This window comes from Panthera pardus, unplaced genomic scaffold, assembly GCF_024362965.1.
Source record: "Panthera pardus isolate Hobbes unplaced genomic scaffold, ASM2436296v1 HiC_scaffold_22, whole genome shotgun sequence".
Taxonomy (NCBI): Eukaryota; Metazoa; Chordata; class Mammalia; order Carnivora; family Felidae; genus Panthera; species Panthera pardus.
Genome location: NW_026526788.1, coordinates 60,378,476 through 60,391,906, shown reverse-complemented (window position 1 = coordinate 60,391,906; position 13,431 = coordinate 60,378,476). Strand labels below are relative to the sequence as shown.

The following is a 13,431-nucleotide window of genomic DNA, read 5'->3' as shown; positions in this document are numbered from 1 at the left end:
CCAAATCCCTGCAAACACAGCAAGGAGATTTGCATATTTAAAGACAAAGGACCCAAATAAAAAGAAAGAAGTACACAGGAAGAATTTCTCACACTGTTCAATTCTATAGTCAAATCCCAAAGAGCTACAATGCTCCACCATCTCAGTGTAGAAAGCCAAATATTAACCTTCTCTCCCAAATAAATCACTAAGAGGGAAAAATAATTTAGATCTGATCAATAAACTAAATTGTGGCTTTTCTGTTGTTTCTGTGTTTGGTTGGATTTTAATATAACTGGAGTGAATGGCCAGGTAGAATTTTAGATGAGGAAGATAATTTTGGAAATGGTGAACAAAAAAGCAGCCTGTAGGATTTTGAAAAACATGAATACTTTCTCCATGAACACATGCCTCTGATCTACAAGAATGTGTAATAACACAGTGTTACAACATAAGATCTGTCTTGCTTGATATTTAAAAATCAAAACAGACATGTTTTTATAGCTTTACTCTAGGATCCACCCTTCCAAGCCACAAGTATCCTTGCAACGTCTTACATTCACTTCTACCTCTTCCAAAACAAGTTTAAATTAAATTCTTTAAAACACCTAAGATCATGAATCAAAAGTTAGCCAAGGCACTCTGAGGGCGATGATGGCACCAGGAACAGACGATACATAGCTCATCTATTTTCCCACAAAACAAAGTATGGAAAGAAAAAAACCAAAAGTAAATAAATCTAAGCTATGGGAATGTAGCTGAGTAAGCGAGAGTATCCCAAAAACCCAGTCCATGCAAGATTGGCGATCTACAAGTCTGAGACCATGACCTACTTTAATTCCCACACTGGGAAAGTCCAAATTTGTATCAACAAGCCACAGAATTCAATAGGATGAAATTTGTTTCCCCTTTCCTCCCTCCCAGGTTGCAATGTTCTGGATTTATTGATATTTCTTTGTTTGTGGTTTCCACATTGCATGCAGTTTTTTGGCCAGACTTTGCTCCACCTGGTGGAAATACAAAGGATGGTCCAAAAGGGAGGTGCCCGTAAGTCAGACCTCAACCTGTCTGTTGTATGCCACCAAGCAGACAGGTCACAAAGACCCACCGTCACTGCTCCCTGTCACTCAGTGGAATCTTAGTGTCTGTGCAGTTATAATGGGATTGGTGCCCACAACTGGGGTTATAGGGCAAAGAATGAACCCACACCACCGCACCTGGATCCTGATGGTCTCTCAAGCTCCAACAACTTAAGGCAGGGAAGCTAGTTGGAATTGTTAATCCAAAGCTATCTGAGACACCCACAGTATGCATACAGTGTTGCCAACTAGTGCCCCAAACCCACAGACGAACTGCATCCTGGGGGCTTGAAAGAGAAGGCTTCTCCTGAGGCCACACAGTCACCCTCAGGTCCAGGACTGTCAGCATGTGGCAACCCTGAGAATACCTAATGGTTTCTGCAGGCTGAATGTGTGACAACAAACCAGTGTTCATGGGGCCGGAAATGAGAGTAAAACCAATACATGGAATGGGAAAAGGAAAAAGTTCTAAGAACATGACTCCGTCCAGATTGGTTATGGAACCATGGAGGACACTGAGAATAGAAAGGAACTGGCCATCAGGCTATCACTGGGGTGAAAACAAACATGTTCTTAAAATGAAACCACAAGGGTAAACCAAAGCAAGAGGAAAGAAAGTTTAAGACTGGGTGAATAAGGGAGGCTCACCCACTTACTGAACCACAAACTAAAAAAAAATCTTTTTTCTCCAAATGTTTGATCTTCTCTGACAAAGCAGGGCCGACTGGCAACATGCTAACAAATCCGAGAGTATCAAGATTCAGGATATTAAAGTTGTCAACTGTCCCACCTAAAATTTGTTGTCAAGGTTATTTCATACACTTTACAAAGCTGTGTTCTCTTTCATAGGAAGGCTGACCTCAAACCCTGTGATAATGAGCACGAGCTGATATGGGGATAGCAGGTACCACAAAACCGGCGCCTGGCCACCTTGGCACTACTGACATTTTGGACCAGACAATTCTGTTGCAGGGGCGGGGGGGGGGGGGTGCTATCCTTTGTTACAGGAGGTTAAGCAGTATCCCTGGCCTTCACCCACTAGCTGCCAGCAGCACTCCCAAGCTTTGACAACCAAACATGTTTCCAGACACTGACAAATGTTCTCAGGAAGGGGCAGAATTATCCCCAATTGAGAACTACTACCCTAAACATACAGGTTCACCATGAACATTTCCTATAGGGACAAAACTAAATTCAGATATAGAACAGAATCAAGGAAGTCACTTTCAAACTCCCCAAATCTCAGCTTCTGAACTTAATTTGAGAGCTGATACTAACCTACCAACAACCAAATGCACCCTGGGGACTACAAATGATAATAGTAGTGATCATTATTCTTGGTATTGATACATTATGTCCACCTCACAGCAAATCTATAAGGTATGTACTATTACTGGTCCCACTTTATAGGTGAAGACACTGAGGCACAGAGAAGTTAAAGAACTAGCTCAAGGATAGTAAGTGTAAGAGTCAGGTTTGGATCTCAGGTGGTCTGCCCCCAGAGCCTATGATCTCACCACTGTGTTGGACTATACCTCACCACTCCCACACTGGAAAGCTGTTCTATCTGGACTATTAAGCAGTCAGTAGCCACATGTAGCTATTTAGTTTAAATTACTTAAAATTAAATATCATACCAGTCTTGGAAAACAGGCTGGCAGTTCTTCAACAGGTTACACATATAGTTACTATATGACCCAGCAATTCCACTGTTAGGTATAAACCCAAGAGAAATGAAAACTTAGGTCTACACACACACCAAAACTTGCACATGCATGTTCACAGCAACATCATTCAAAGCAGTCCACAAGTGGAAACAGCCCAAATGTCCATCAGTTGACGAATGGATAAATTAAATGTGGCCCGTTCATATAGCTAAATATTAATTGGCTATAAAAAGGAAAGAAATACTGATACATGCAATGATATACTGATATATTAACACGGGCAAATCTTGAAAACATGATGCTAAGTGAAAGAAGCCAAACAGTGTATGGACCACATAGTGTATGATTCCATTTATAAGGAATGTCCAGAACAGGCAAGTCCATAGAGACAGAAAATACATTAGTGGTTGCCAGGGACTGTGGGAGGTAGGGATGGAATGGGGAGGGACTGCTAATGGCTTATGGGGCTTCTTTTTGGAGTAATGAAAATGTTCTAAATTAGATAGTACATGGGCACACGATTCTATGACTTACTAAAAAGTCTTTAAAAGGGCAAATCTAGTGGCATATTAATTATGTCTCAATACAGTTGTTATAAGAGACTAAATGTCATTAAAAATTCAGTTGCTCATTTATCCTAGCCACATTCCAAGTACCCAATAGTCACATGTGGCTAAGTGGCTACCAAAATGGACAGCACAGATATAGATCATTTCTACCATCACAGAAAGTTCTCTAGACCACACTGCTTGGATGAATGGATAAAAGGCCTCCTTACCACATGACCACAGCCTACCTTTCAAGTGTCACCCTCCTCTACACCCACATAAAGGAAGCTTCTACCGCAGACTATGTGCCACCTCCAGACGCATTCTCCATTGTCACTTTTCCATGCTGGAATAGACTTTTCCCCCTTCCTGGTCCATTCAGATCCTAAGTATCTTTATCAACCTTTATGGCCTGGTCCAAATGCCTCTTCTGTGAAGATTTTCCTAAATCCCACCTTCCCCTGTCAGGAGCAGAACCAACTGTTCCCACCGTCCTTTGTGTGCACATCCTTTAGGGCACTGATGCCTCCGGGTTACAAATCATTGTGTGTGTTACCTGTCTTTCCCAAAAGATTACCAGCTCCTTGAGGACTGGTATTCAGTTACTCATCTAAGGGTTCCCACCCCCAGAGCAGACATTTCAATAAATGGTTGCTGAATTCTACTGAAAGTAGAATTACAGAAACTCAAGGTGTTGATTTGAGACAAATGCTCACTTTGGTATATAAAACAGACTAAGAAAATGAGGGACAGGGAATTAGGGTCTGGACGTTCCATCTCCCATTATTCTCTAAGAAGAAATGATGGTAATCACACTGAAATGCTGTTTTTAAGAAAGAAAGTGAACTAAGCCTTCTGAACTGAAAACTGGGGCCAAGTTGGTGAGGCAGGGGAGAGGTGAGGTAAGAAAAAAAATCAGGAATTAGGACCCCCAACTCAAAGTTTTAAAAATGGCAGAGGAAAGGTAAGAATTGTCTCTGGAGATTTGTGCCCAGACCCTTAGCTGGGGGGCTTTATGGAAAAAGACATTTCTACTAAAACTTTATTTAAAAAAATTTTTAATGTTTATTTTTGAAGGAGAGAGAGACAGAGTCGGGGGGGGGGGGGGGCAGTGGCAGAGAGAGAGGGAGACACAGAATCCGAAGCAGGCTCCAGGATCTGAGCTGTCAGCACAGAGCCCGACGTGGGGCTCGAACCCACAAACCATGAGATCACGACCCGAGCCAAAGTCGGACGCTCAACAGACTGAGCCACCCAGGCACCACAAACTTTATTTTAAGTAATAGTCAGATTGTTCTAGTTGAATCTAACCAACAATAGAAAGAAATGAACTCTATGTATCTCAACCATTATTTAACTAGAAGAGACAAATGCCAAGGTCTCAGTCTGGCAACTCCACGGCTTTTTTTTTTTTTTTTTTTTCCTAACTCTTTATGGATTTAAGGAGTGACATCTGAGTCACAGTAACCTATAGGAGAGTCAAGTCCAAGTTCCCAATCTCAGAAGTAAGCTAGGCTGTTAACTTTCCTGGGCCAGGATGACAAGAAATGACAATTCCAGTGGAGAGCTGGTAACAGGGAAAGTAAGCTGCCTTAATGCCATATATTTTTTTTTAATTTTTTTTTAACGTTTTTTTATTTATTTTTGAGACAGGGAGAGACAGAGCATGAACAGGGGAGGGTCAGAGAAAGGGAGACACAGAATCTGAAACAGGCTCCAGGCTCTGAGCTGTCAGCACAGAGCCCGACACAGGGCTCGAACTCACGGACCGCGAGATCATGACCTGAGCCGAAGTCGGCCGCTTAACTGACTGAGCCACCCAGACGCCCCTTTATATTTCTGATATTAGATACATATGTAAAAAAAAAAAAAAAAAAAAAAAAAAGATTGTATTTGATAGTGGCATTTCAAGGGAAAAATAATGTAATAAGATACCCACACCATGTTCAATACGGAATGAGTACAGCTGAGTCCTCCTTGACTCAGAGTTAGCTGGAAGCCACTTGTTGAAATAAGGACAGTGAGTACCTGAAGTATGTCCTATGCCAAAATGGTCTCGGATTTTTTTTTTTTTTTTTTTTTTTTTTTTTTACTGATTTCTACAAGCCAAAAATCAACAAAAACCTCAAAACAAAAACCAAATTGACTAAACAGTGCTGGATTCAGAGTTAATAATTATATAGTAACTTCCATTCCAAAGGTTAAAATTCAAAACACAAATCTCACTATAGATATCTAGCACTCATGGACAGAAAGAGACAAGGGTATGAGGTGGGGATGGGAGTATTGGGTGGGGGGAGGGTCAGGAAGAGGGAGCCCACTCATTACAAAAAACTTTCTCTTCTCTGCAGAAACTGTAACCACATAATAGCTGCTGGTCAGCACGAGATCCACCCAAATGGAACAAAGTACAAAAGCCACCCTGTCCCCAAAATAAGTATTGGAAGTGGCAGAGAAATGGCAAGAAAACGGCCTGTGATCGATAAACTGGCATGATACTGAAGTTCCCCTCCCACATCTCGCCAGCTCCCAGGCCTCCATGACTTGATGGGAACCTCCACTTTCCATCCTCTGCCAAGGAAGTGGATCCGGTTCCCACCATCAACTCAGGAGGCCACCACTGCTCTTCCAGCCGGGTGAAGCATCCACAGGCCTAGGGCACCCATCTAAGGCTGCAATGTTCTTAAATCAACCCTCCACCAGCAATGTTATTTACTGGATATTGAGAATGACCTTTCTTTACTTACAGAAATAGATGCAAAGGCAAAGCAACAGTTTCCTGTATATTTTGTTGTGTCAACTTCTATACTTCTTAACTTCACCAGTCCTGAGGGTTCTAACTTTTCCAGTAAACAAAGAAAATATCTCTCCTGCCAGTTTATGATTTTAACTAGGACAAGGAAGAACTGCAACAAACCCTAAAATGGAAAGGTCCCAGCCCTAGAAAAGGGAATATACTGGGCAAGAAAAGGAGCTCTATTCCTTTCACATGTTATTTCAAATGTACATAAATAGACTGGGGGGGGGGGGGGAGGGCGGGGACAGAAGACACTTGAACAGATAAATGAATAACAAATTGTGGTATAGCCATACAATGGAGTATCATTCAGCCACAAAAAGGATTGAGGTACTGGTACATGTTACGATGTATAACACGTAACCCATGTGTAACATGTAATCATGTGACATGATGAACCTCACAAACATGATGTTAAAGGAAAGCAGACACAAAATATCACAAACTGTTTCTCTGCAATATCCCGAAAGGGTAAATCCATGGAGACAGGAAACTGATTGGTGGTTGCCAGGAGCTGGGAGAAAGGGAAATCAGGGAGGAACTGCTTAATGGGTAGATGGTTTTCTTTTCAAGTGATGAAAATGTTTTGGAACTAGATGTAGTGGTTGCACAACATTGTGAATGTACTAAACACCACTGAATTGTTCACTTTAAAATGGTAAAATGGTTTTAAATGGTTTATGTTAGGTGAATTTCACCTCAATTTAAAAACTAATTAATTTTTAAAATAAAGGATACTGGGGTGCCTGGGTAGTTCAGTCGGTTAAGTCCGACTTTTGATTTCAGCTCAGGTCATGATCTAGTGGTTCCTGAGTTTGAGCTCCACGTCGGGCTCTGTGCTGTGTGACTGGAATTCTCTCTCCCCCTCTCTCTCTGCACCTACCCCCACTCATGCTCACTCGCTCTCTCTCTCTCTCTCTCAATAAACAAACTTAAAAAACTAATAAAAAAATAAAATAAGGGATACTAATGGGCAAAACAAGATGTACATGTAAAAAGGAAGCCCATAAACTCCTAGGGCAAAGATAGTATTTTTGCTGGCACTCGGCTTCTACTCTTGATCACAACGCAAAGTTCAAGTGCTAAGCTGGATAGACTCTGCCATCATGCCATGTGTGAAAGTGAGCGCGTGTCTATTCTCTTCTGAAAAGACAGGGAAGAGAACAGAAAGTGAAGAAAATAGAATGGTAAAGCCTTGCCAAATGCAAAGGAAGGAGGGGTGATTCCCCCTACTGCACCCCACCCAACTTGGCACCAGGAGTAACACTCCCATTAGGGTTTCGAAATGCCAGCCGGAGCTGGAATCGGCACAAGCAAGCTTCTCTGCCTGGATAAAAAGCAAGCCACCCAGCAAGAAAAGCTGGGGTGCTCCATTCGCTGCCCATGTTGGCATCAGCACCACCCTTTGCTCAAAAGCCCCGAACTGGCCTAGATCAGCATCAGTGGCTGGCTCTCCCAAGCCAGCCAGCCAGCCTAACAGCAAGAGCTTGTTACAGCTCAAGTGTGCCCTCCTCCTGAAGGGTCCTGATCTACTCCATCCCACAGGCCTTCCAAGAGCCCGGCCTCCAACCCTTTGCCTCCAACACATTAAAAATGGAGCCAAGATACGCTCAGAACTTTTCCCTGTCCAGTATGAAATAAATACCCTCTCAGCCCCTCTTCCCTCACAGGCCAGCTCAATAACCCACTTACCCCTACCCGCACACACGTACACACTGCATTACTGCCTTGAAGACCGGCTCCACGCGGGGGCACGAATGCGCCCCCCACGCCTCAGCCGGGCCCCACTACCCAGTCACGGTCATCCCAGCCCATCTGACCTAACAGCTCTCGCAAAGGTCCCTCACTCACTGGGCACCATGCCTGTGCCACTTCCCTGACACCAAAACAGGTGTCCCTCAGCTAAACACCGACGCCCCCTTAGAGCCTGTCCACTCCAGGCACGGGAGCCACTCTCGGGACCCCCTCAACTCTTGACGACGACACTCTTTCAGCCCCCTCCAGCCAGGCAGCGACGCCGTCTTCAGCCCCCTCCAGCCAGGCCTCGACGACCCCCAGGCCCCCAGGCTGGCCCGGACGCCCCCTCCCCCTTACCTGCGGGGGTTCAGCCCTGGCTGACAGGGGGCTGGGCAGCGCCTGGAGGAGCAGGAGCGCCATGCCACCCAGGAGCCTTCTCCTCTCCATCCCCCTCCTGCTCCTGCTCCTCCGCCACGGCGCCGCCACCTCCCTCCTCCTCCTCCCTCTCCTCCTCTTCCCTCTTCTTCCTTCTTCCCTTCTTTTCCTGTTTCACTCTCCCCTCCCGCTTCCGGCTCTGCTCCACCCCGCCCCAGCCCAAACACCCTCCCACACACTGGGCAGGCTCTCCAGTTCCAGCGGTTCACGGGCTCTTGCCCTTCGTCCATTGACCAAAATAGCTGTCGATCAAGTAGCAGTTCCGCCCCTTCACCCTCCCAATGGAGACGGAAGACCTGAGAGACCCAGCCAATGAAAAGTAGGAGGAAGCCGGGCCATCTTGAGTGCTGCATGGCGGTGTAAACGCGCCCCACGCCACAGAGAGTGGCGGAAGGAGCTCCGATCCGGGGGCGGGGCCCTCTGGTACGAACATCGGCAAGTCTAATTCGGATGCAGCCATCTTAAGCGTGGCGGAAGTACTAGATTTCTACACTTCTGCAAAGACAGCGAAGAGGGGTATGGTAATTCTGAAGAGTATTGGAAAATAAGTTGTGGTACTCCTAACGAAGAAAACAATTGCAGCCTAAAAATCTTTTGACGTCTTTTGTTTTGAAGCACAGCCCTGGTACCTTGGCTCAAATCGCCCAGTGGTAGGTTAGGTCCGTGTGAATTCTCTGTGAAATAATACCTTTACCTGAGGCACGGTGCTGTGTCACCCCAAGTTCCAGGGACAACATTCTATTGACTCTACCTCAGAAATCGCTCTGAAATCCACTCCCATTGTTTCCGTCCGTGTTCTCATCTTCCGGCTAAACACAAATGCTCTCCCTGCTGGCCCTAGTTGCCAATTCTTCCCTCTCGAATGCCTGCCGCACGCCACAGCAAGTGCGCTCTTGACATACTGTCTTACGGCTTTCCCTCTTGAAATACTTCAACTACCTACGGAATATATAGTCCAAACTACTCAATAGGGTTCTCTCTTGTATCCTGATGCCTGCCTACTTCTTTTTATCTCATCTGCCCCTACATTTCCCCACACATTCCACTTACACCAAACTCTTAAGAGATGCCCCAGTGTGCTGGGGAACTTCTAGTTCCCACCGCCTCCCTTGTTTCTTCTTCTGGATTCCCATAACACTAAAACACGCTGTATCTGATTGTAGTATCTGCCTGGCTGGCCCCTACCACTAAATTCACAGCTTTTTGTATGGCACACCGGGTGTTATTATTTTTTTCTTTTAAGATATCCCTGCAACATCTTGTACAAAGCCCAACCACGAGTCCAACAATGTTCGTAAAATAAATGAACAAGTGAAGAACCATGCCAGAGAGGCCAGATTCCTGTAGCTGCCAATTTCCTCTCAAAATCCTGCCAAAGCATTTTGTAGCCTGGCCTAGTCTAGCCCATGGCTGAGCCCACAGGGAGTTTGTTCTTGGCTTAAATGGTGGCAAAGTGGGAAACAGATAAGAGTGAAGAGATTGGTTCTGCCTCTATCTTGATCCTACTTTCCCAAGTGTTACAAAAGGTAACAAGTGTTTTTGCCAATCTCAAATGTCTTAGAAATTCATCCATACTACAATCAAGCTCCCTAGGGGAGAAATAAAGATTCAGTGCTAGGCACAGGCCAAATTATTTTCACAGCACAGGGTCTCAGTCCTGGCTTCAAGGTTTTAGAAGCCTTCCTATGTAAAAGCCAGGTATCATCATCAGGATGCTAATTTCAATTTAGCAAACACAGGAGGTTTTTGTCCTAACTTCCCTTTCTTTACCTGAAAGCTTAAATTGAGCCGCTGCATGGGACAAACACTAAACCCTACCTGTCTGGATTAACACTTCTCACACGAAGGTGTTTGAGTCACCCTAATCACCTTGCTTCTGACATCCCACAGGTGCCAACTCAAAGAGAAGCAGAGAGGTCTTGCAAAATGGAGCTGAGGTGCAGTTTGAGGGAGCACTCTCTAAAGTCCTCTAAACTGTAGCCACTACAAACTTCAGACTTTTCCAAAAGAGAGATTGTCTATAAAAGGAGGAGGAATGCTAGGAAGTTTAAAGAGCTGGGAAGGAAAGGAGAAGGTTGTCAATTCTTGAAAGAACATCAGTGTGGGACTGCTTCCAAGCTCTGGCTTGCTCTGGTAATGTTTTTCCTATTTGCCTTTGGAAATGGGCAAAGTGGAGGCCATATCTCCTATCCTAAGGAAGCTGGCTCAGAGACGCAGACTTTTCTGCTCAGAAATTAGCTAAAGTCAAATTGCACATGTTATGGAATGGATGAACTTTGAAAATATCATGCTAAATGAAAGAAGTCAGACACAGAAGGCCATGAACTGTATGATTTCCTTTATATGAAGTCCAGAATAGGCCAATCCATAAAGGCAGAAAGTAGATAAGGAGTTTCAAGGGGGTGCGGGATGAAGGGAATCCAGAGACTGCCAAATGGTACAGAGTTTCTTTGGGGAGTAATAAAAATATTCTGAAATTAGTGATAATGATTACAACTCTGGATGTACTAAAACCCATAGAATTGTACACTTTAAAAGGATGAATTTATGAGTTCTGTTTTGTTTTAATTTTACTTATTTTGAGAGAGACAGAGAGTGTGAGCAGGGGAGGGGCAGAGAGAGAAGACAATCCCAAGCAGGCTCCCAACATAGGGCTTGAACCCACAAAACCGGGAACTCATGACCTAAGCTGAAAACAAGTCAGATGCTTAAGCGACTGAGCCACCCAGGCACCCCTAAAATTTTTTTAATGTTTACTTATTTTGAGAGAGAGAGAGAGAGAGAGAGAGAGAGAGAGAGAGAGCCACAGGGGATAAACAGAGAGAATCCCAAGCAGGCTCCACATTGCCAACACAGAGCCCAACACAGGGCTCAAACCCAAGAACCATGAGATCATGACCTGAGACGAAATCAAGAGTCGGGACACTTTAAACGACAGAGCCACCCACACACCCCTGTATGTCTTCTTCAGAGAAATGTCTGTTCATGTCTTCTGCCTATTTTTTTTTACAAAACTAATTTTATTTAAATACTCTCTACCCAACGTGGGGTTTGAACCCACAATCCCAAGATCAAGAGTCCATGCTTTTCCAGCTGAGCCAGCCAGGTGCCTTTTCCTGCCCATTTTTTTTTTTTTTTACTGGATTATTTGTTTTTGTGTGTGTTGAGTTGTATAAGTTCTTTATGTATTTTGGATAAGAACCCTGTATCAGCTATGTCATTTGCAAATATCTTCTCCCATTCAGTAGCTTGTCTTTTAGTTTTGTTGACTGTTTCTTCGGCTGTGTAGCTTTTTATTTTGATGTAGTAACAATAGTTTATTTTTGCTTTTGTTTTCCTTGCCTCAAGAGATGTATCTGGACCCACACTTTCTATTTTAACAACCCATCCAGGTGACTCTGAAATATATTAAGAACCATTGCTCCAGAGTAGGGGAAACATTTTGTGTACAGGGCCAGAGAGCAAATATTTTATGCTTTGCATGCCACATACATGGGGGTCTCTGTCATATATTCTTGGCTTTTTCTTTTTTTGCCTTTTAAAATATAATTCCCAGGCACACAAAAACAAGTAGCAGGTGGATTTAGGCCCTTGAGCCACGGTTTGCTGCTCTAGAACAACAAAGCTCCCATTCTGCAGCGTCCAGCAGATTTTTCCTCTGTAATAAGGGAAATAAACAATCACCTCCAGGCATCAGACAGGTTCCCTTATAGTTGTGATAACCTCTTGCATGCCAAGGTCAAAGTGAGACCAGATCCTGCTTTCCATCCAGGCTTTACTAATTTAGTCTGCATACAGTTCATTACACTCTTTCAAGAAATTTATTTGATTCACAGTGATATCCTTTGAACAGTCAGGAAATTCTACCAGATGAAACTCAGACAGACATTGATCCCTCGTAAGCCACAATGGTCTCCTTCCACCCCCACCCCACCCCGAGCCTGAAAAGTCACCTACAGCAGCCAAGATGGGACGGGCAAATGGCTGCACTTTGCTGTGTGTCCTTTAAGGCTCTTTGGTCCTGGTTGGTTACTTCTTAGAGGTATCCAAATAAAACTTCTCTTTCCTATTCAGAACACACTAGTCTTTGGTGTTTAACCCAATGGGCTGAGAAGGGAGGCAGCTAGGAAAATATACCCATTAAAATGTGCTGTTAATGCCTACATATATTCTTTTTACTCACAGTTAGTGGACTTATTTTTCAAACACAGAGAAGCAAAATCAGACATGATTTTAGCATAGGAGATCAAAGTCAGTGTCAATAGACAGGGCTTAAAGCACCATGAAACTTTGCTGCCTCATGAAACGGCCTGACTATCTCAAGTTTAGCAGCACTCCCAAAGATGCTTTCTGACCAGGGGACACTGGGGACGAGAATGAGAAAGAACAGAGAAGAGCCCCACGTTGGCAAAGGCTTCTTCCCCTCCCTTCCTGAGTTAGCTAGAATTGCAAGGGTAAAAAGTTTCATAGCATGAGACAAGACGAGGAGGAAGAGAAGAGGAGTAAGAGCATCTTTTTGTCCCAGGGGCTCTTCCCCAGTCCTGGCTGGAACTAGAATCCCCAAAGTTTCCTAATTTTTCCAAACGGTCTGAGTATCTCCCTCAGGGGGTCTCAGCTCCTGGTCTCCAGGGGATGGTGGTTAAGGGAGGAACAGATAGAAGACTTGGCTTTTGCTCCCCTTGTTCACTTTTATCCTCTGGAGTCCAATAAGCCTGGGTGAAAACACGAGGCTCCCCACCTCCCAAATCCACCCTGGCCTTCAGGCCCTGTGGGCAGAGGAATGAGGGGACAGGTATACAGAGCAGCTGAGGAGCTGGTGAATATGGGCACAGACTGGTCCTTACTAGGGTGGGGCATTTAGAGGCCCTTATTGAAGTAGACATAAGGCACAAGTTCTCCATACTTGGCTCTGATGGCGTCTTGGAGCTCTGGTTCCAGATAAGAAACTGGCAATTCACTGAGAAGACAGAAGGGGATTATGAGCGTGCCAACTGGACAAGCAACAAATTATCGTCAGATAAAGTCCAACTCAAATGCCATCTCTAAGAAGCCCTCCCTGATTTTTCCATCAGAATGAATGGCCTCTATACAACATAATATATTGCTTTTACTTCTACTCGGGCCTGACTTCATTCTCCTTGGTGCCAAACTTCCATTTTCTCTGCAAGATTACAAGCACAAGCACGTCT

The 13,431-nt window shown here is 44.4% G+C and overlaps 2 protein-coding genes across 10 annotated transcripts in view; both read right to left on the bottom strand.

The window, feature by feature from the left end:
* Positions 1-8,360, bottom strand: part of WBP1L (WW domain binding protein 1 like) — a 60,065-nt gene extending 51,705 nt beyond the window's left edge. Inside the window, exon 1 of the mRNA XM_019459284.2 lies at positions 8,165-8,360. Coding sequence (XP_019314829.1) covers positions 8,165-8,254 — 90 coding nt within the window. The 5' untranslated portion in view covers positions 8,255-8,360. The remainder of the gene's footprint in view (positions 1-8,164) is intronic.
* A 3,684-nt stretch (positions 8,361-12,044) lies between these two features.
* The window catches only part of SFXN2 (sideroflexin 2), a 58,551-nt gene continuing 57,164 nt past the window's right edge, over positions 12,045-13,431 (bottom strand). For all 9 annotated transcript variants that reach the window (XM_019459278.2, XM_053909882.1, XM_019459275.2 and 6 more), the window contains one exon: positions 12,045-13,199. In XM_019459278.2, coding sequence (XP_019314823.1) covers positions 13,100-13,199 — 100 coding nt within the window. In that variant the 3' untranslated portion in view covers positions 12,045-13,099. The remainder of the gene's footprint in view (positions 13,200-13,431) is intronic.